General features: G+C 44.1%; 1 protein-coding gene across 7 annotated transcripts in view; it reads left to right on the top strand.

Moving 5' to 3' along the window:
- Positions 1-20,341, top strand: part of ARHGAP12 (Rho GTPase activating protein 12) — a 201,352-nt gene that overhangs the window by 115,095 nt on the left and 65,916 nt on the right. For 3 of the 7 annotated variants that reach the window (XM_073629858.1, XM_073629855.1, XM_073629857.1), the window contains exons 3-6: positions 3,043-3,300; positions 10,354-10,494; positions 12,627-12,707; positions 20,007-20,135. The exons of 1 other annotated variant lie outside the window; for it this stretch is intronic. In XM_073629858.1, coding sequence (XP_073485959.1) covers positions 3,043-3,300; positions 10,354-10,494; positions 12,627-12,707; positions 20,007-20,135 — 609 coding nt within the window. The remainder of the gene's footprint in view (positions 1-3,042; positions 3,301-10,353; positions 10,495-12,626; positions 12,708-20,006; positions 20,136-20,341) is intronic. 3 more of the 7 variants (XM_073629859.1, XM_073629862.1, XM_073629860.1) reach the window with 2 other exon arrangements.

Here is a 20,341-nt window from a genome sequence, read left to right as displayed (position 1 = left end):
GTTCTGTCCCACGGTTTTGGTGAACTTTCTGAAAGCGCACTAAAACCCCAGGACATATTAGAGCTGTATGGGAAAGCGCTGCAAACCCGCAGGGGGACACTGCGTTACACCCGCAATGTGATCACACCACACTGCATCAGTGGGCATAGGGCCTGAAGGGCAAAGGCCGGGTAGAGATAGAAATGAGAGTTTAGAGGTTTGCCTATAAGGAACAGCACTTTTTAGTCCAATTGGGGTGTATGTTGTGGAGAAAGAAGTGTGTTTGAAACAGTTGATTGAGCAAATTACAAAGGTACCTCTGTGTTCGCAAGCGGTTTTATTTATTTATTTTGTCCTGTAAGCAGGCTGAGAGGGAGGTAGTGAAGAAAGCTGAGTTTTTGGCATCTTTTTATTTGTTATTTTTTTTTGCCTCTATTCACACCTTAGTGTTGCACTAATGTTGAACTGTGTACATGGAGTATGTTTGCAATTTTTAGCGCAAGAAAGGTCACGTGAGTGCGGCCTGAATCTCTGATCATGGTGGGTTTGATTTACTGAAACAGGAGAGTGCGAGCTTTGCATAGAAACCAATAGGCTTCCAGTTTTTTTTGTCAGCGTTTAATTGAACAAGCTGAAGTTAGAAGCTGATTGGTTTCTCTGCAGAGCTGCACTAGATTTTGCACCCTCCAGTTTTAGTAAAACAACCCCAATGTGTTCTACTTTAGGTTGGAACTCTAAACAAAATGGCTTGGGTACAGTGGAGGGGAATTTTTAACCTCTGTCAGGTTTTTATTGCTATCTTTGTCCATATTGTTGTGAATCGGCCTCTCTCTCTCTCTCTCTCTCTCTCTCTGGCAGTGATTATTATCTCCAAGTCGGAGGTTGAGGGAAATATATTTTTTTTACTTGTCACTGGAACAGGAGGTGGGGGTAAATCTCCCAATGAGGACGCCTGTCCTAGATGCAGTTGTCAAAGGCAGGAACTTCCATTACTGTGGGGATATTTCCTCTCAAAGCTTAACAGGCATTTCAACCCTTCCCCATGGTATTAAAAAAAATTGTCTGCATTTCCACTTTAAAGCGGAGGTCCACCCAAAAATGGAACTTCCGCTCATTTGTCGTCCCCCCCCCCCCCCCCCACATTTGGCATCTTTCGGGGGAAGCAGATACCTGTCTTTAACCATTATCCTGTCCACACTTCCGTGAGTCCGGACCACGGCGAATTACGTCAGCGGCTGGGCTCCTTCCTCCCGCCTTCCCCCAGGCCAGTAGAAAAGCGCAGCGGTGCCTCGCGCATAAGCAGTAGGGACCCGGCATGAAGCCGTAATGCTACACTGCCAGGTTCCCTTGCCCGCAATGGTGGCGGCAGCACCCGACAGCTGATGGAAATATCAGCTGCGGTGCCATCATCGCTGGCCTTAAAAGTCAGCAGTTGCAGTATGTGTGGCTGCTGACATTTAATTTTTGCAGCAGTGAGCGGACCTCCGCTTTAATACCCAATTCATTTTATTCTGTATCGTGGGTTATATTTGCTAATGTGCTACATCTGACTTTTCTGTTTCTTTAAGTTCTGAATAAATTGCAAATCGTAATCTGAATGCATAGAAAAGGTACAAATGTTTTGAACTTTAACTCCGAAAGTTACCCTGAAGTTTTGTTATTAAAAATGACTGGTGTAAAAAATGTATTTGGTTGGCTTTGTATTTGACGTTTGCTAGCTTTATAAATACATGGAACTGCATTCTAAGATAAAGACTACATAATAGACATAATGTTATGTTACTAAGATATAAATGTTATTACTTACACCAGGCACCCGGTCATGGTGATCTGTAAATTTCATCACAGCAGCTCCGTTATGTGCTCTGCCTAAGCCATGTGTTGGGAGCTTTTCCCATTCGGGTCAGTAGGGAGCACCTCTGATGTATTCTCTGCACTAGAAGAGGACTAAATAACCTTTCCCAAAGCTCATCACTCTATTCTCTTTGACCTTCCACTTTCAATATTTATGCTGTATTTTTTGATATTGGCAAAGCACAAGAGCTTCAGAGAATGGCATATAAGTCAAATAAGCTTGTTGATTGATGTGGGTGTTATTTATTAATTAATGGTGCAATGTAAATCAATGATCTTTATTTCACAATCTGTTATGTAATTACTGGTTGCATTTGGAAATGGAGTCGGACTAGCAACTTTTCCAAGTCTGGTTTTGCCAATATTGAAAACCATATTTATGCAAATTTTGTTAATTCATTTACATTTAATATAATTTAAAGATCTCCAGTCAAACGTTAAAACTATTAACCAATGTTTCGTTTCTCTTTTAAACTGTTTTGTAGTTCTTAAGTATTACAATGAACTTCTTAGTGGTAAAGAAAAGGGAAAAAAGGGCACTTCTTTATGCCCAAAGTAACCAGTCCAGTACTCCTGTGTTTCTAGCACACTATGGGGGAGTGGAAGGGTATGCCAATTGTAAAAATATAGTTCCTATAGAAGCTCAGTCTTGAAGTCCGCAGTCAAAACAGACATGTAATCATTTCTATTTCAACCATTTGATCAAAGTGATGGTGAAAGTCAATGACCTATCTCCTTTAATCACTCAAAAATTATTGTGGATTATCTATTTTACTTCCAAGCTTTAAATTATTTTTTTAAAGCAGCACCACTCAGAATATATTTCTGTATTAATGTGGAACCAGGCAAAGTTTAATTATCTTTTGGATCTTTAGTGCTGTTTGATATCATAGCCCAGAAATCTCTCCCTGCCCAAGGTAGAGATGTTGCATGGCACAAGAATGTTCCTGGTTAGCGCTAAAGACCTGGCAAGTACTGAACTTTGCCCACTCCACCTAAAAAACAGAAATGGATTTCTGGTAATGGTGCTCTTTAATGCTTGAGAAAAATTGTAAAAATTACAATTTTGTAATGAGTTTTCACTTTGACTGGACTCTTTCTTCTTCACTTGGCCATTGTGGGAAGGTGATAAGGGTGTGTAATTCTCCTAAAAATTACTCTCAAGTAATTTGTAACCTTTCCTTCTGGTGTCTGTTCTCTTCTCTCCAGTTTTCTGTTTCTCCTGCTCCTGTGAGATCTGACTCTCCTGTATATGCAAATCTACAAGAACTGAAGATTTCTCAGTCCAATCTACCCCCACAGCCCAACACTGCCCCTGTCCAAATTACAGGGGAGTGGGAAACGCACAAAGATAGCACTGGACGTTTCTATTATTTTAATAAAGCTACTCAAGAACGAACCTGGAAACCGCCACGCTGCACAAAAGAGCCAAGTAGGGGAGAGTCAGTGATTCAAACCGATCATGAGGTAGGTTGACGGCTCATATGTCAAAGGATCACACAATCAATGGGTGAATGTGTTTATCAAAAACTTCCTTTTTGGCCTCATTTTGCAAAAATGTTTTATGTAGTCAAATAAGAACTGTCTGTGTTGCCCACAGCTAATTTGTGTTTAGCACTTCTTTTTCCTGGGGTTTAAACTGTTAAATGTCGAAAGACAAAAATGTTTTTTTTCTTGTTTTTTTTTTTTTTTTTGATAGAGTAATAGAGTTAAAACCCTTTTGTCGTTTTTATTGACTTAAAAAAAAAAAAAAAAAATTTACCTGCTGGACAGTTCCCCATTGGAACAACTTGTAGTAGTAAGTCGCGTTCAACTGGACCTGTCCTGTAATGTTGGAAGACATTTCATTTCCCATTTTAGGTATCTCTAGATCTGCTTGGATGAACAATGAATCATCTTAAAGACTGCAGAACAAGTGTAACTGAATGTGACTCACTACTGCTAGCTATGCCATGACCTGAAGAAAACCTTCCTACACATTCTCATTGATTTCCCAAATTTTTTGAATTTCCCTCACTTTCATTCCTGCCTACAGTGGTCTCCAGGTCAGATAGAGAGGTTGGACCTCCCTAGCTGGGGCACAAACTGTTAACTACCTGACAGAGGCTCTAACCTTTTACCGCTCTGTTTAAAGCTTAAAAAAAACCCCCAAAAGTTTTGTCTTTATATATACTTTAACTGTTAGTCATTACTGTAAGTTTTTTAAGGACTCATGCACACTGGGCTTATGGTTTTAGGTAGGAACTTACATCTGGCTGTCTTATATAAAATCTCTTGTCTGTACACATGTAGTATTTTGCTGTCTTTACATGTGTACAGCATTAGCATCCTTGGTTGCTAGGACACCATGGTGGTTCTTACTACTTAGCATCCTTGGTATCTAGGACGCCATGTGGTTTCCTTTCGCCTAGCACCCTTGGTTATTAAGATGCAGGTAGCTTCTGCTGCCTAGTGTCCTTGGTTACTTGCATGCAGGCTGCTCCTGCCCCCTAGGGTGCTTGGTTGCTAGGACATAGGTGTCTCATGCCACCTAGCATCCCTGTTTGCTAGGATGCAGATGGCTACTGCTAAAAAAGGGGATGGTTAGGGCGCTCAGGGCTTCAATATAAAATGAACCAATGTCTCTATACAAAAGTCCAATAGTAATGGTGGTGGCAGTGATGTGAAGAATTCTTCAGCACTAATGGCTGCAGCTTTACAGAATGAAGCAATATCTATAAAAACACAAACAGAGAAAAGGCGCCTCTAAGAGCCCTTTCACACTGGGGCGGGGGCGGCGTTTTACCGTCGGTATGCGGCCGCTAGCGGGGCGGTTTTAACCCCCGCTAGCGGCCGAGAAAGGGTTAAATACCACCGCAAAGCGCCTCTGCAGAGGCGCTTTGCCGGCGGTATAGCCGCGCCGTCCCATTGATTTCAATGGGCAGGAGCGGTATACGCACCGCTCCTTCACCGCTCCGAAGATGCTGCTGGCAGGACTTTTTTTACCGTCCTGCCAGCGCATCGCTCCAGTGTGAAAGCCCTCGGGGCTTTCACACTGGAATGAAAGTAGCGGCACTTTCGGGTGGGTTTGCAGGCGCTATTAATAGCGCCTGCAAACCGCCCCAGTGTGAAAGGGCTCTAAGGCTGCTTTCACACGGGGGCGGTAGGGGGCGTCGGCGGTAAAACAGCGCTATTTTTAGCGCTGTTTTACTGCGGTATTCGGCCGCTAGCGGTGCGGTTTTAACCCCCCGCTGGCGGCCGAAAAAGGGTTAAAACCACTCGTATAGCGCGGCTATAGCCGCGGTATAGCCGCGCTGTCCCATTGATTTCAGTGGGCAGGAGCGGTGAATACACCGCTCCTTCACTGCTCCAAAGATGCGGCTGGCAGGAGATTTTTTCTTCTCCTGCCAGCGCACCGCTTCAGTGTGAAAGCCCTCGGGCTTTCACACTGAACAAACAGCGGAGGCTGTTTTGGGGCGGTTTGCAGGCGGTATTTTTAGCGCAATAACGCCTGCAAACTGCCCCAGTGTGAAAGGGGCCTTAGTGCAGAAGTAAACACATTTTAATATCCCAACTGGGTTAAAAACACTTGCAAGATAAAGAGACAAAAAAGGCACATCGTGGGAGTATGTAGGTGAATGCGTTCTGCAGCATTGGAAAGGGTCACAGCGGGAGGAAGTCCTCAGGCTTGTTCGTGTGTGACACACTGCGGATCAGTCGCATTCAGCAGCAGAGTGAGACGCTGGAGCATCGATGGAACTGTCGTAATCCAAGGAGAGAGCAGAAGACCCAGAAGTGATGTCAATGCTGAGGGACAGCAAACCAGCCTGGACCGCAGAGCGGAGCAGATGAGGTCATAAGAAAGGCACGCGTTTCGGAGCGCTGGATGGTTCCTTTATAATAAAAGAACTATCCAGAGTTCCGAAACGCGTCCCTTATAATAAAGGAACCATCCAGAGTTCCGAAACGCGTGCCTTTCTTATGCCCTTATCTGCTCTGCTCTGCGCTGTGGTCCAGGCTGGTTTGCTGTCCCTCAGCATTGACATCACTTCCGGGTCTTCTCCTCTCTTCTTGGATTATGTCAGTGCCATTGACACTCCAGCGTCTCACTCTACTGCTGACTGTGACTGATCCGCAGTGTGTCACGCACGAACAAGCCTGAGGACTTCCTCTTGCCGTGACCCTTTCCAATGTTGCAGAACGCATTCACCTACATACTCCCATGATGTGCCTTTTTTGTCTCCTTATCTTGTAAGTGTTTTTAACCCCGTTGGGCTATTAAAATATGTTTACTTCTGCACTTAGAGGCGCCTTTTCTCTGTTTGTGTTTTTATAGATGGCTACTGCTGCCTGCTTTTCTTGTTTTCTGGGACACCATTGGTTTCTGCTGCGTAGCGTCCTTGGTAGCTAAAACAAAGATGGCTCCTGCAGCCTAACGTCTCTAGTTGCTAGGGCGCAGGCATCTCCTGCCAACTAGCATCCCTGGTTGCTAGGATGCAGGGGTCTCTTGCCATCTGATCTTGGCTGCTAGGATGCAGGCAGCTACTGTTGCCTAGCATCTTTGTTAGGTCACAGGCATATTTTGCTGTCTAGCTTCCTTGGTTGCTACAGTTGCCATTAAGCATCTTTGGTTGCTAGGACACAGGTGCCATTTGGGGCTGACACATGTATCAATGATGTGTACATTGTAGATATTTACATGTTGGCCTTGAACAGCAGGGACGGCCTGTGGAATACATTTAGCGTAAAAGTTTGCATGCAGTGTAAAATACTGTCCATTACACAGCACCATGAATGCAGATTTACATTTTATGCAGCTTTGTGTATGGATCCATATACCGTATTTATCGGCATATAATATGCACATGCGTATAACATGCACCCTAATTTTTAGAGGGTTGTTTCAGGGAAAAACTAAAATTTTAAATAATGGCCTTTAAAGTAAAATAAGGGTCAGTGCCCATTAATGAAGCCTGATCAGTGCCCATTTGCAGCCCCACCATTGCCCATCTGCAGCCTTGCCATTGCCCATCATTGTAGTCTGATCAATGCCTATTTGCAGCCTCAGCAGTGCCCATTTGCAGCCTTGCCATTGTCCATCATTGCAGCCTGATCAGTGCCCATCTCCATCTTTGCAGCCTGCTCAGTACCCATCTGCAGCCTCACCAGTGCTATCTGGCAGCCAGTGCGGATGCAGCTAGAGCCAGATCTCCTGTGTACTTGGCTCGGCTCACAATCTGGGACATGTGACATGCTAGGAGCTGTTCAGGAGGCGGTACTGGGCGAGCCAAGCTGAGCCGCGATGAGCCAAGTACACAGGAGATTCGGCTCTGTCTAATCTGGTGGCTCTCGTCCCCTCTGAGGCAGCAGTCGATTTTCGATTTTCCCCCTATTTTTAGGGGGCAAAAGTGCGTGTTATACGCCAATAAATATGGTAATTTGTGCAAATCTGTAAAAAAGAAAAAAAAAAAGTACACATGATGGATCTGAATTGCATTTTGCGCCAGTGTGCATGAGCCCCTAATCAGTCTTATCAGTACTAGAAAAAGTGTGCCTATTCCAGAATGCACAAGGTTGGTCATATTACAACAGTGTGTAATAAGTGTAAATGAGACTAGCAGTGGATGTTCCCCCTCTGTAAATGGGTAAGAGGGTGAGGTACTTGGGTGAGTATATTAATTACTTTACAAATCTATTAGCAGATGACACATTTCCTATATATGTACTTCCGCTGTCTGCCTGTGTTTGCCTTTTCAAAACTTTCATTATAAGAGTTGCTCATGAATGAAATTCTCTCAAATATAGGGTTTTTCTTGTGTGTGCAAGTTCTAAAATTGTGAAGCATTTAGCTGAATCCAGCCTCTAATTTGCTGTTGAGTCACCTGTGAGATCATTCTAGCTAATACGGTTGTTTAATCTGGTGTGGTCAAATGTGCTGGATAAATTAAACAAAGGAATGCCTTGTACATACCTAGGATTAGTCTTTTTAAAAAAAATCACATTGATCAACCTGCACCCCTTGTGTTTTATTCACTTAAAGGACCACTGAATATGATGCATTTATGCAGTTGTTGCACAATAACCATCAGATATATGAAGGATATGATGGCATCAGGAGATCGCCTGAAGAGATTTGTGTTATGCCAGCCATTACCAGTTATAATCTTGGCCGGTTCAGCATGGACCAGCTGAGATTCGAACCAATGTATGGGCAGGCTGATTGTACCCAAGTCGATCCATCAATTGACTTTGGTACAACCAGTATGGGATTATTGCCAGTGGCTATAGCCACTAACAATAATCCCTGTGTTTGCCTGTCAGGGACGGCTCCCTGCGAACCCCTCTTCCCTGCTGGGGAAATGCATTAGCTCCATGGGAGGGATTCCCTCTATCACCACAAATGTGTTGTTGGAGGAATGGAGTGATTTTCTTTCCTGCAACCTACGGTTGCAGGAAAGAGAATCGCATCACATATGGCCTGACTTAGGCCGGCCATAGACAGTTTGAATCTCTGCCGGTTCAGCAGGAACCGCCCAAGATTCAAACCATGTGTGGGCAGGCGGAATGTACCAATTTGATTGATCAATCAACTTGGGTACAAGCAGCCTGGCGGATTCACTTGAAATTCTCACTAGCAGCTACTTGCGCCGCTAGCAAATAATCCCTGTCTTCTCCTGGCAGGGACAGCTTCCCCCGCCTTCCCCCACTGGGAGCAGACATTTGCTCGGCAGGAGGGATTCCCATGTCAGCTTTGTGTCTGTGTGTGTTGATGGAGAATCGTGCAAATTAGTTTCCTGCAACCCGTGGTTGCAGGAAAGAAATTTGCACCGTCTGTGGCCTGCCTTGTAAACCCCAACAATGAACTTTTTTAATTTGCTCCATCTTGTTCTGAAGGATGCAAATAAGAGAACTCCATATTAGGGTTTATATACACTTTGAGGGCTCACTTCTTCTCCTTTCAATGCTATTTTGCAATGCATAGTGGAATAAAAAAAATTTGCCGCAGTGTTATGATTGAGTAGGGTTTGTTCAGATGTCCATCAGTCATGTCATTGAACATCAGGGTGACCACATTCCCCCTGGCCCCCCCCCCCCCAAGAAAAAGATTTTTATACCTTTTTTTGTGACCCCATAGTTTTCACGGGTTCATGCTGGGACCTGAACTTCACTAGTTTGGGGGGGGGGGTGTCACATCTTCAGCTCTGAGGGGGTCCCACTTTTATGGGGTCACGGTGGACGGTGTCGTGGTTTTTTTTTTTTTTTTTTTTTTTATTTATTTAATTTTTAAAATTATTTTTACAATTCAACTTTTATTCTCTCCCTTTCTCTGCAGCCTCAGCTGCACTGACAATGAATGAACAGGAGACTGTGGCTCCTCCCCATTCATAAACTGAAGCATCGTAAACACCGGTTACGATGCTCAGTTATGAATGGACAGAGTCGGTGATCACTGACTCTGTCCATTCATAAAAGGAAGGAGCCGGTAAATGACATGTATACCGGCTCATTCCTCCGCTTTCGATCCTGACAGGTCTGGGAGGGAGGAGGGCTGGAGGACCCGCGGAGCATGGGGGGGGACCCGGAGGAGGACTCGCAGAGCACAGAGGTTTATATGGATGAGGATGGGGACTGGAGGAGGACCCGCGGAGTACGGAGGGGGACCCGGAGGAGGACACGGAGAAAGGAAGGAGGACCCGGGGAGCCGGAGGAGGATACGGGGACAATTGGGGGTGATCGGTGTGGCGGAGGGGGGAGTTACCAGCATCGATCTCCCCCCATTTAGCCTTTCATTAAAGCAGCTAACAGCCAAGGGAAACGGGGAGAAGCGGCTGTTAGCTGCTTTATTGAAAGGCTAAACGGGGGAGATCGATGCTGGTAAATCCCGCCGCGCCGATCATCTTTTAGATAGATTTTTACTCCAAAAGCATTTTATTAAAATTTCATAAAAATCAAAATTAGATTTTAAATAAATAAAAATCAGATTTAAATGAAAAATACAGATTTTTTTTTTTTTTTTTAATCATTGATTTTTATCCACCCTGGATCTGATAATCTTCTGTTGTTGCTGTTCCGTTGTGATACCATTAAGGGAATCATCCAGTGAGTTAGAAAATCCATATTATAATTATTATTTTTTTTGTTCTAAATGATTTGGCTTTGTCCTTGACCTTAAAATTAGCCCAAAGTTAGAAGTATTAGGTGGGATTTTTCTCCTCATTTCTCTTATTTTTGTGTCATCTTATCTGTTTGAAATCCTTATGCTGAAACTATTATCCTGTTCCTCCTTTCACTTTATAGCAGTAAGCAAAAGTGGAAAGCAATCACAGCTGTGCTGGCCATGGAAAGTAGTCTTAACATACTATCTATGAAGCCATCCTATGAGCATTTAGCATTTCAATCACGTAGTCAATCGGTGATCCATTTTCTTGCTTCCTCAATTTCTGATCTGATGAAGATGAGATGTGCAATCGTTTGGAACGCATCCTATCATGTGACAATCGCTTTTTCTTTGTATGCTCAAATTTTTCTAACTCTTTCTAGCAACTTTCATCTGAAGAAAATTATCACAACACACTTGAAAACCAATCAGATATTCAATACGGTTCTCCTCCCAAGGGCTGGTCAGAAGAACTGGATCAGCATGGCCATACCTTCTTTATTAATGACCAAACCAATGAGAAGGTAGATCTGTGATTCTCTTGCTTGCTTTTATTATCATTGCATACTTTACTTGGTGACTTTTGTCTGTTGATGTCATTCCTTCTCTGTTATTTCTCTACTACTCAAACTAAATATCACATTTTGATCTCGGCATAAAAAAGTGACCAAATACTAGTCAGTCTAATGCTGGTCACACACTATAAGATTTCTCTCATTCAGCCCAACAGACTGAGTAAGAGAAATTGCTAAATCACCCTGTTCCCCCCCACCCCCCATGCTGGAATTTGACCAGTCTTGCTGAACCTTGTGAATTGTGATCAGTCGGAGACCAGCATTGGTTGAACACTAGGTTCAGCAGATGGAGATTAACCGCTTCAGCCTCGGAAGATTTGGCTGCTGAACGACCAGGCCATTTTTTGCGTTTCGGCGCCACGTCGCTTTAACTGACAAGTGCGCGGTCGTGCGGCGCTGCACCCAAACAAAATTGATGTCCTTTTTTTATCCAGCTTTCTTTTGGTGGTATTTGATCACCTCTGCGCTTTTTATTTTTTGCACTATAAACAAAAAAAGTGACAATTTTGAAAAAAACACAATATTTCGTACTTTTTGCTATAATAAATATCCCCATTTTTTTTTTTTTTTTTTTTTTTTTAAAAGCGAATTTTTTTTTCAGTTTAGGCCAATATGTATTCTTATACATATTTTTGGTAATAAAAATCGCAATAAGCATATATTGATTGGTTTGCGCAAAAGTTTTAGAGCGTCTACAATATAGGGGATAGATTTATAACATTTTTATTATTATTATTTTTTTTTTTTTTTTTTTTTTTTTTTACTAGTAATGGCTGCGATTTTTATCGGGACTACGACATTATTGCAGACACATCGGACACTTGACACATTTTTGGGACCGTTGGTATTCATACAGCTGTAAAAATGTTACTGGCAGGGAAGGGGTTAACACTAGGGGGCAATCATGGGGTTAACTTTGTTCCCTCTCTGTGTTCTAACTGAAGGGGGGAGGGGACTGTCTAGGGGAGATAACAGATCCCTGTTCATACTTTGTATGAACACACAATCAGTCTCTTCTCCCCTCAGAGAACCAGGATCTGTGTGTTTACACACACAGATCCCGGTTCTCGGTGTGTCATGAGCGATCGCGGAAGCCCGGCGGTCATCACGCCCGCCGGGCACTCGCATCAGCTCCAGGGGAGCCCCCCTAGTGGCCACAGGACGAAGCGAAGTAAAGGCGCACGTTTAGGAGATATTTACCGTACCTATAGGTAAGCCTTTTTATGGGCTTACCTGTAGGTAAAAATCATACTTGGGAATTTACTCCCACTTTAAGCTGCTGCTTGTGCATTCAATGCCAGCTAGATGTTTTTTCATACTGGGGGCACAAACTGTGAGTGACCCATTAGTAGTGCGCAAAACAACACAGTCTGCTGTGCCGCAAATTCATCAGAACAAAGATTAATAGTCAATAAACCATGTGTCTGTTTCCAATCCACCAAGTAAAAGGAATCATTGGACCCCATACAGTTCAAGTAGTGAGCTTGCATGCACTTCTCTACAGTCAAAAAAAAAAGCCTGATCCAGTGGGAATCCTACTGTTATTTAGTTGTATTATGGACCAGGAATATAATGAACAAAGTTCATGACCCCTGTGATTTCAGAAACCTTTTTAAGGTAACATACTACAGTAGGACATATTGAGTACAATGCTTACTAGTTGTTGTTTTTTTTTGTGTTTTTTTTTTTTGTTTTGTTTTTTACTGACCTATGATCCCCTACACACCCTCTGCAACTAAATAAATGTTTAATTCTTGTTCTGTTCAATATATTTGCTAACCAAAGTTGGGGAGGTCAGCAGAAACGACATGCACATCACTGCCCACAAAAGAGTGGGTTTAACTCACTGATACATTATGGCAGTTGGTATAAAATTCTAGGTTTTAAAAAGGCCTTTTGCTAGATTACTAAAAAAATTAGAATTTCAGTTTGATTCCTAGCTCAGTGATCTTTTCCTCATTTTCACAATATATTGCATATTAAACCTAAAAAAAAAACAGCTGCCATCCCTTTGTGCAGCATATTATCCAGATTAAATTAAATGTCATTTTAGTTTTCCTAACTAGCTTTTTTTATTACAGTGGATAAAACACGTGGATGAGCAAGGGAGGCCATATTACTACAGTGCAGATGGGTCACGCTCTGAGTGGGAGCTGCCAAAGGTAATATAAGCAATGGGCTTTTCCTTGAACAGCTAATATATTGTCATGCTATCAGTGGTGGCTCTAAATATTAAACTTGGGCATAAGTCTTAACTGAATGAGTGACTGCTATGTTACTAAAGCATATAAACATCTGCATAGCTTATTTTAACCCTTTTTTCCCCGTTTTCATGCCCCTGATCTCCTTCAGCCTCATTACACACTTTCTGCCTACATGCATTCGCTCTTGGGTTGGTTGCAAATCATTGCTTTGCACCAGATTCCTGATAGTGACAATGGTGTATGATTCCTTTGCAGTGTTGTGTTGGTATAACTACATAGTCTTACCCACAGGTGTAGTACTGAAAATCAATGAACAGAGGGCGCACCAGCCCAGCAGATTACCTTAAAGCAGAACTCCGGGCAAATCGTTTTTTTTTTTTTCTCCCCTATGCTGTTTGGGGAGGGGGCCACCACACTGCATGGGTTAACTGCTTTTTTTTTGTCTAGGGGGTCAGAGAGCTGAGATATACTCGCCTAGTTTTCCGATCCTCCCCGGTACAAGACCGGTCATTTTGGCTCCTGCCCCCCTGCAGTCTTGTGCAATGGACTGTTCCTGACGTCATTACGCCCATAGACCGGCTCTGGACGTGAAGATGTCAGGAACAGTCCACCGGTGGCCCTGGGTAAGTGCTGATTTATCGGGTGAGTATAGGCTTTGTGTTCACCCCTAAAGAAAAAGAGCAGTTATAACACATGCAGTATAGGCACAGCCCTGCTGAATTGGGGGGGGGGGGGGGGGGGGAATGAATACACCTTTTATTAAAGAGTTTGGCTCCCACTGCTGTGTTTCAGCCAATAAGGAGGGAAAGACCCGGGAGAGCTCTCATGCACATCGATGGATCGGGCTCAGGTGATTATTGTGGGGGGAGCTGCACACAGAAGGTTTTTTACTTTCATGCCTTTAGGACCACTTTAATCTTTAAAGCAGAAGTATGGGAATGCAAAAATAGGTAGTACATGATACCCTCGTATCTGCATTGCATTTCTTTCTTTCCCGAGTCCTTAAGGCCCCTTTCACACTGGGGCGGTGCGGGCACCGGTGGTAAAACTGCGCTATTTTTAGCACCGTTTTAGCGGCGGTATTCGGCTGCTAGCGGGGTGGTTTTACCCCCCCTGCTAGCGGGTGAGAAAGGGTTAAAACCACCGCAAAGCGCTGCTGCAGCAGTGCTATGCCGGCGGTATAGCCATGCTGCCCCATTGATTTCAATGGGCAGGAGCGGTGTATACAGCGCTCCTTCACCGCTCCAAAGATGCTGCTAGCAGGACTTTTTTTTTTCTGTCCTGCCAGCGCGCACTGTTCCAGTGTGAAAGTCCTCGGGGCTTTCACATTGGAGACACAGCAGCGGCTCTTTCAGGGCGCTTTGCAGGCGCTATTTTCAGCGCTGTAGCGCCTGCAAAGCACCCCAGTGTGAAAGGGGTCTAAGTTTTTGCAAAATAGTCTTTCGAAGTGTCCATAATCAGCCTCTAACGGTTCTTTCTCAGTTCAAAAGTTTCCAGGGGGTGGAAACATCTCCACAATCCAGCCCCTCCTTCACTCCCTCCCTCTGGAGGACATGTGGGTGTGTTTGGTGAAGAGGTGCACACCCAGGCTGCTATCTAGAATGAACACGTTTCTCACATGCCTCTGTTTCCATGGCAGTGTGTCCCCAGCTAAAACCCAGAACCAGAGAGACACTGTGATACAAACAGTGAAGTCCTCACCTTTCCCTTGCTGTTATCTGCAAGCTCTGCTCTGAGAGACTTCAACACCTCTCTCCTGGGCTTTGATGTTCCTTCCTGTGTCCTCCCAATTCCCTCCCCCCTCTCCCCTCACTCATTCAAAGTGTGTATCAGCGTCTCCTCCAGCCAATGGGAGGAGGGGGAAGAGTCACTTCTAATGTCCAGAAATGAACACAGGTAAGTTCTCTACACATAGCACTGTGTTATATCAGAAAAGGAGACATGGTGAGGAGCATAGTGACCTGTGTCTGTTCTCTGAAATGTACACAGTGCTATGTGTATAGAGCATACCCGTGTACAGTACATAGGAGGGGAGACTGACAACTCCCCCACACCTAAAGTGACCCCCGATACGTCCCTAGAGTCTCCTTTATTGTACATACAAATCATCCCTATGACACTGTATGGCATGTGATGGCTATACGGTATGTGATCCTGTAATGATCTATTTACAATGAATGGAGCAGTACTGCTATAGGAGTACTAGGTAATACACCAATTATGGGGGAGTAAAGCTCTGTCCATGTCTGAGGAGCTCTGTGCTTCAGTATGAAAATACAAGTAGATGTGAATGGAAAGTTTTCATTGTCTCATATAAAAATCCAGATAGTCAAAAGGATTCATTCACAATGTTAGCTCTGATTTTATTTCATTTTACTATACCGGTAATGCATGGAATGCCTGTGTGCTGTCACATCCATATGTGTATTTTGCTTTAAAAATATATCGTTTTCACTCTGGTAGATAGAAATATGTAGAGGACATTTACATACACAGCACTATCAGTGACTTCTCCTACCTTAGTCACTAACTGAAGTGCTCTTATCTCTGCCGACTCTTCTGACCATTGGTCCATTGAAACGTGCTGTGGGGAAGAAGGAAGGGGGAGAGAGCGAAGGGAGGGGGAGCAGCTACTACACTCTGTGAAGTCTCAGGAACGAGCAGAGAGAGGACATCAAGCCAAATGACAGGAAAGTCTGTCGATCCAGACCCTGGAACCAGACCATTGTCGGCATTACACTGTATGGAGTCTGTAGCCCCTCCCACAGGTATTTAGCTAAATTTTAACAGAATGGGGGCACTTCTGAGAGGGCTGGAAAGATTTTTAGATATCTGCCGCTCACGTAGAATAGATGTTAGCAAAAAAAAGGAAACCCATACTTCTCTTTTAAAAGTAAATATACTAACAAACAAATGAGGATGACAAGCCTGTGAATGTATTAAAAGGCATAGATGCCAGATCTGCAATATTTATCCATCAGCATGGGAAGAAACCATCCAGGTCCAATATTACTGATGTGTTTAACCGCTTGCCGACCAGCCGCCACAGTTGTACTGCGGCAACATGGCACGGCTGCGCGAATCGCTGGCATGTTACGTTGCTTCTTTATGTGGCCACTAGGGGTGCGCGCGCCGCCAGAGCCGATGTGAGTGCCCGGCGGTCGCGATGACCGCTGGGCTCCCGCGATCGCTTGTGACACGGCGAGAACCGGGATCTCTGTGTGTAAATACAGAGATCCTAGTTCACTGAGGGGGGAAGAGACTGATCATTTGTTCATACATGGTGTGAACACCGATCTATCTCTTCCCCTATCAAGTACCATCCCCATTTCAGTTAGAACACGTAGCAGGGAACACAGTTAACCCCTTGATCGCCCCCTAGTGTTAACCCCTTCACTGCCAGTGACATTTTTACAGTAATCAGTGCATTTTTATAGCACCGATCTCTGTATAAATACCAGTGGTCCCAAAAATGTGTCCGATGTGTCCGCCATAATGTCGCAGTCACAATAAAAATTGCAGATCGCCTCCATTATTGGTAAAAAAAAATAAAAATGCTATAAATCTATCCCCTTACGCTTATTCGATTTTTATTACCAAAAATATGTAGAAAAAATACATATCAGCCTAAACTGAGAAAAAATTTGCTTTTAAAAAAAAAAATGGGGATATTTATTATAGCAAAAAGTACAAAATGTGTTTTGTTTTTTTTCCAAAATTGTCGCTCTTTTTTTTTTTTTTTTGTTTATAACGCAAAAAATAAAAACCGCAGAGATGATCAAATACCAACTAAAGAAAGCTCTATTTGTGGGAAAAAAGGACGTAAATTTTGTTTGGGTACAGCGTCGCACGACCGCGCAATTGTCAGTTAAAGTCATGCGGTGCCGTATCGCAAAAAATGGCCTGGCCATTCAGCAGCCAAATCTTCCAGGGCTGAAGTGGTTAAAGAGGGAGTCCACCTAAAAAAAAAAAATTAACAGCCAGGAGCTACAAATACTGCAGCCGCTGACTTTTAATAAATGGACACTCACCTGTCCTTGAGTCCAGCGTTGTCGGCAGCCGAAGCTGATCAATCGCTCGGCTCTGGGCTACTACCGCTGCCATTCTCTGTGAGGGAATCAGGAAGTGAAGTGTTGAGCATGCAACATGTGTGTTTCCCAGGAGACAGCGGGGGGGGGGGGGGCGTGACTCCCATGGGAGTCTATTCCAGGAAGTGGGTGCAAATACCTGTAGTAGACAGGTATCTGCACCCCCCTCCCCCTGAAAGGTGCCAATTGTGGCACCAGAGGGGGGGGAGGATTCAGATGAGCGGAAGTTCCACTTTTGGGTGGACCTCCGCTTTAAGGGGTAGCCCCTCTTAATCAGAGCAAAAAAAAAAGAAAACACTTATAGTCACAGGTGCATGTGACAGGGTGACAATGCAGGAGCATGAGAAGTTCTTCTTCTTCCTCTTCTTCTTTTTTTTTTTTTTTTTTTTTTTTAATTTTAATTTTAATTTTATAAAGCTGCAGATTCCCTACTACCCGCTCAAAAAGAAAGAACTGGAAAGCACTTTTAAAAGATTACATTGACATGTTAGCTTATGTGAGTTTCTTGTGATTGGGTTTATATGTACTTTAAATGCCGGTTCACACCAGCGCGATGCGGGATCCAGCGCGATTCCAGTGCCGGTTCCTGCATTGCATAGAACTCACAGGCAGTTCACACTGCTCTATGCGAACCGCTGCGGGTGTCAATAGAAAGTTAATGACACACAGTGTAATGAAGCTACACACTAGTGTTTCAACTGGTAATCCACATTATCGGAGCACAACAGAGAACGCTCCACCCAGCTCCTCCTTTTAATGCATTACCCCTCCCTCTGCCCAGTTCTTCAATTAAAGTGGTAATAAACTCACAACTGAAAATATTATATATTGCAGCTTACCAATCATTAGATGTGGTGGATACATTAGTTTTTACTTTTTTTTTAGGCTTTTTTCTCCTTTGTTTTCACGTGGTGATCTGGCAAGCGATGTACCTCTTGTTATAGAGTGCCTACACTGGATGAAGAAGCAACAGAGACACCTTTGGCAGCAGCATTGTCAGTCAGGGGAGAGGGGAGTGTTAAAGTAGCAGATTTAGATAATGTAACAATTTGACGCCAAACTCCAGCTTAGGCCCCTTTCACACGAGGCGGACTCCGTTTCTACGGAGCCCGCCTCGGTCCGCCGACTCAGCGGGAGATCTGTCCGTTGATCTCCACTGAGCCGCCGGATGACAGGTCCCTCTCTGCTCACTGAGCGGGGAGGGGCTTGTCAGGCGCCGCTGCCGCCTATGGAGGGATCGGATGAAAACGGACAGCACGGACCGGGTCAGATGTCAGCGGACATGTCTCCGCTGACATCCGACGCTCCATAGACTAACATGGAGCGCCCGTTCAGGTCCGCCGTCAAAACTGACAGGCGGACCTAAACGGTCCGATCCTGTGAAAGGGGCCTAATGCTCGATAAGCAGTTACAGCAACAGTTTTTTTATTTTGAGATAAAGGCTTTTTGTATCCCCATCAATGTTAAATGGTTTGTCTCAACCCTCTGCTACATCTGCAGGGCAACTTGTTCTGTTGAAAAACAACAGACTTACTGGCTAGATCACCATGTGAAAATAAAGGAAGGAAAGCCTCAAAAAGAAAACGAATGCAGCTGCCACATCTAAGAATAGGTAAGTTGCAATATAATAAATGTTTGTTTTTGAGTTTAATTCCACCTTAGACCCCTTTCACACTGGGGCGGTTTGCAGGCGGTATTGCGCTAAAAATACCGCCTGCAAACCGCCCCTAAACAGCCTCCGCTGTTTGTTCAGTGTGAAAGCCCGAGGGCTTTCACACTGAAGCGGTGCGCAGGCAGGGCGGTGAAAAAAGTCCTGCAAACCGTTTTTTTGGAGCGGTGAAGGAGCGGTGTATTCCCCGCTTCTTCACCGCTCCTGTCCATTGAAATCAATGGGACAGCGCGGCAATACTGCGGCTATAGCCGCGCTGTATGAGGGATTTTAACCCTTTTTCGGCCGCCAGCGGGGGTTAAAACCGCCCCGCTAGCGGCCGAATACCGCGGCAAGAACGACGGTACAGCAGCACTAAAAATAGCGCTGTTGTACCGCCGACGCCCCCACCGCCCCAGTGTGAAAGGGGCCTTAGGCTCCAGTAGCGGTGAAATGTGTCAAAAGGAAGACCTGGGGGGAGTGTTTGTTGTGTTGGAAGTGTAGTGTAGTGCAGTTTCATTACAAAGTGATTATTTTAAATGGGAGCTGGAAGATCAAACTGGTGAGCATTTGTTCTTTAGAAAGTCTGATTTACTAAGGCCCCGTTCACACCTGAGCAATTTTTTTGCTTGAAGCTTGTAGCTCTAAAACACTCAACAAGCCAAATCCCATTCATTTCAATGGCCCCTGTTCACATCTGTGTGTTCTGTCGCCTGTAGCTCAAGAGTACATGAGTTTCTTTTTGGCAGATTACAAGCGTTTTTAGCCCCATAGACTTCAATAGAAATGCCTGACTTGATCGTTTTTACAAGTGTTTTCAAATAGCAGCTCTCCACCTCCTATTTTCTCTCCCTCTCCTTCCTCTAGTGCTTTCTATTGGCTAAACAAAAACGCCTGAAGCTGTCAAACCCTTGTAATACGCTTCTAAAACGCTTCAAAAAAGCTTGTCAAAAAAAAAAAAAAAAATGGCCTGGAAAATGCCAGTAAAACAATGTGCTCAGTTGTGAAAAAGGTGTGAGCCTAAAGCAGAAATACAAATCAAATACAAATTCAGATCATTTGGCAGATAAAAAAAAATACATTTTATGTAGGGCTGGGGAAAAAATCGATTTGAATCGAGTTGAGAGGTCAAATTGATTCAAATTTTTAGCAAATAGATTTTTTAGATTTTTTTTTTTATCACCAGGACCGGCGCTGACACCGCGTCGGTCCTGAGGAGCTGCGAGCAGGAGTTTTTAGGCGAGGCCGCGGCTTCGGCCTAGTCCGCAAGGCCGGACGCCACGGACTAGGCCTAGTCCGCGGCCTTGCCTAAAAACTCCTGCCCGCAGCTCCTCAGGACCGGCGCGGTGTCCATCAAAAAAGAAAAAACTCAATGTGAATCGAGTTTTAAAAAAAAAAAAAAAAAAAAAAGATTTTTATTTTGGAGAAAATCGCCCAGCTCTAATTTTATGTACAGCATTTCATCATCATCTTCTATCTGCAATAGCTGATTGCTTATGTGCTTTTCTTTTCTTTTATAAGTCCAACTCCTTGGCACCTCCTCATCCGAGAGAAATCACTAAAAGTCGGAGTCTTGATAGAAAGTTCCAGGATCCGATCATTTTAACAAAGTGGCGACACAGCACATATCTACTGGAGGCCAATGATAAGGTAACTGTTTTGTCTGTGTCACTGTTTACTAGACCAGCGTGACATACTGACAGTTCAGCAGTTCTGAGCAGACGCTGAATAAACATGAAGGCTCTATCCTCTGTTCAGCTGCAAACTCTGTTCTGTTATCACTGCATAAATCACCTGCCATGGCTATCCTGAGATGAAATAAGCCTTTATCATGCTGAATGAGTAGTGTTGAACTA

This window comes from Aquarana catesbeiana, linkage group LG05 (assembly GCF_042186555.1).
Source record: "Aquarana catesbeiana isolate 2022-GZ linkage group LG05, ASM4218655v1, whole genome shotgun sequence".
In the NCBI taxonomy this organism is placed as follows: Eukaryota; Metazoa; Chordata; class Amphibia; order Anura; family Ranidae; genus Aquarana; species Aquarana catesbeiana.
The sequence above is the reverse complement of the archived record's forward strand: the minus strand, read 5'-3'. Positions and strand labels throughout refer to the sequence as shown.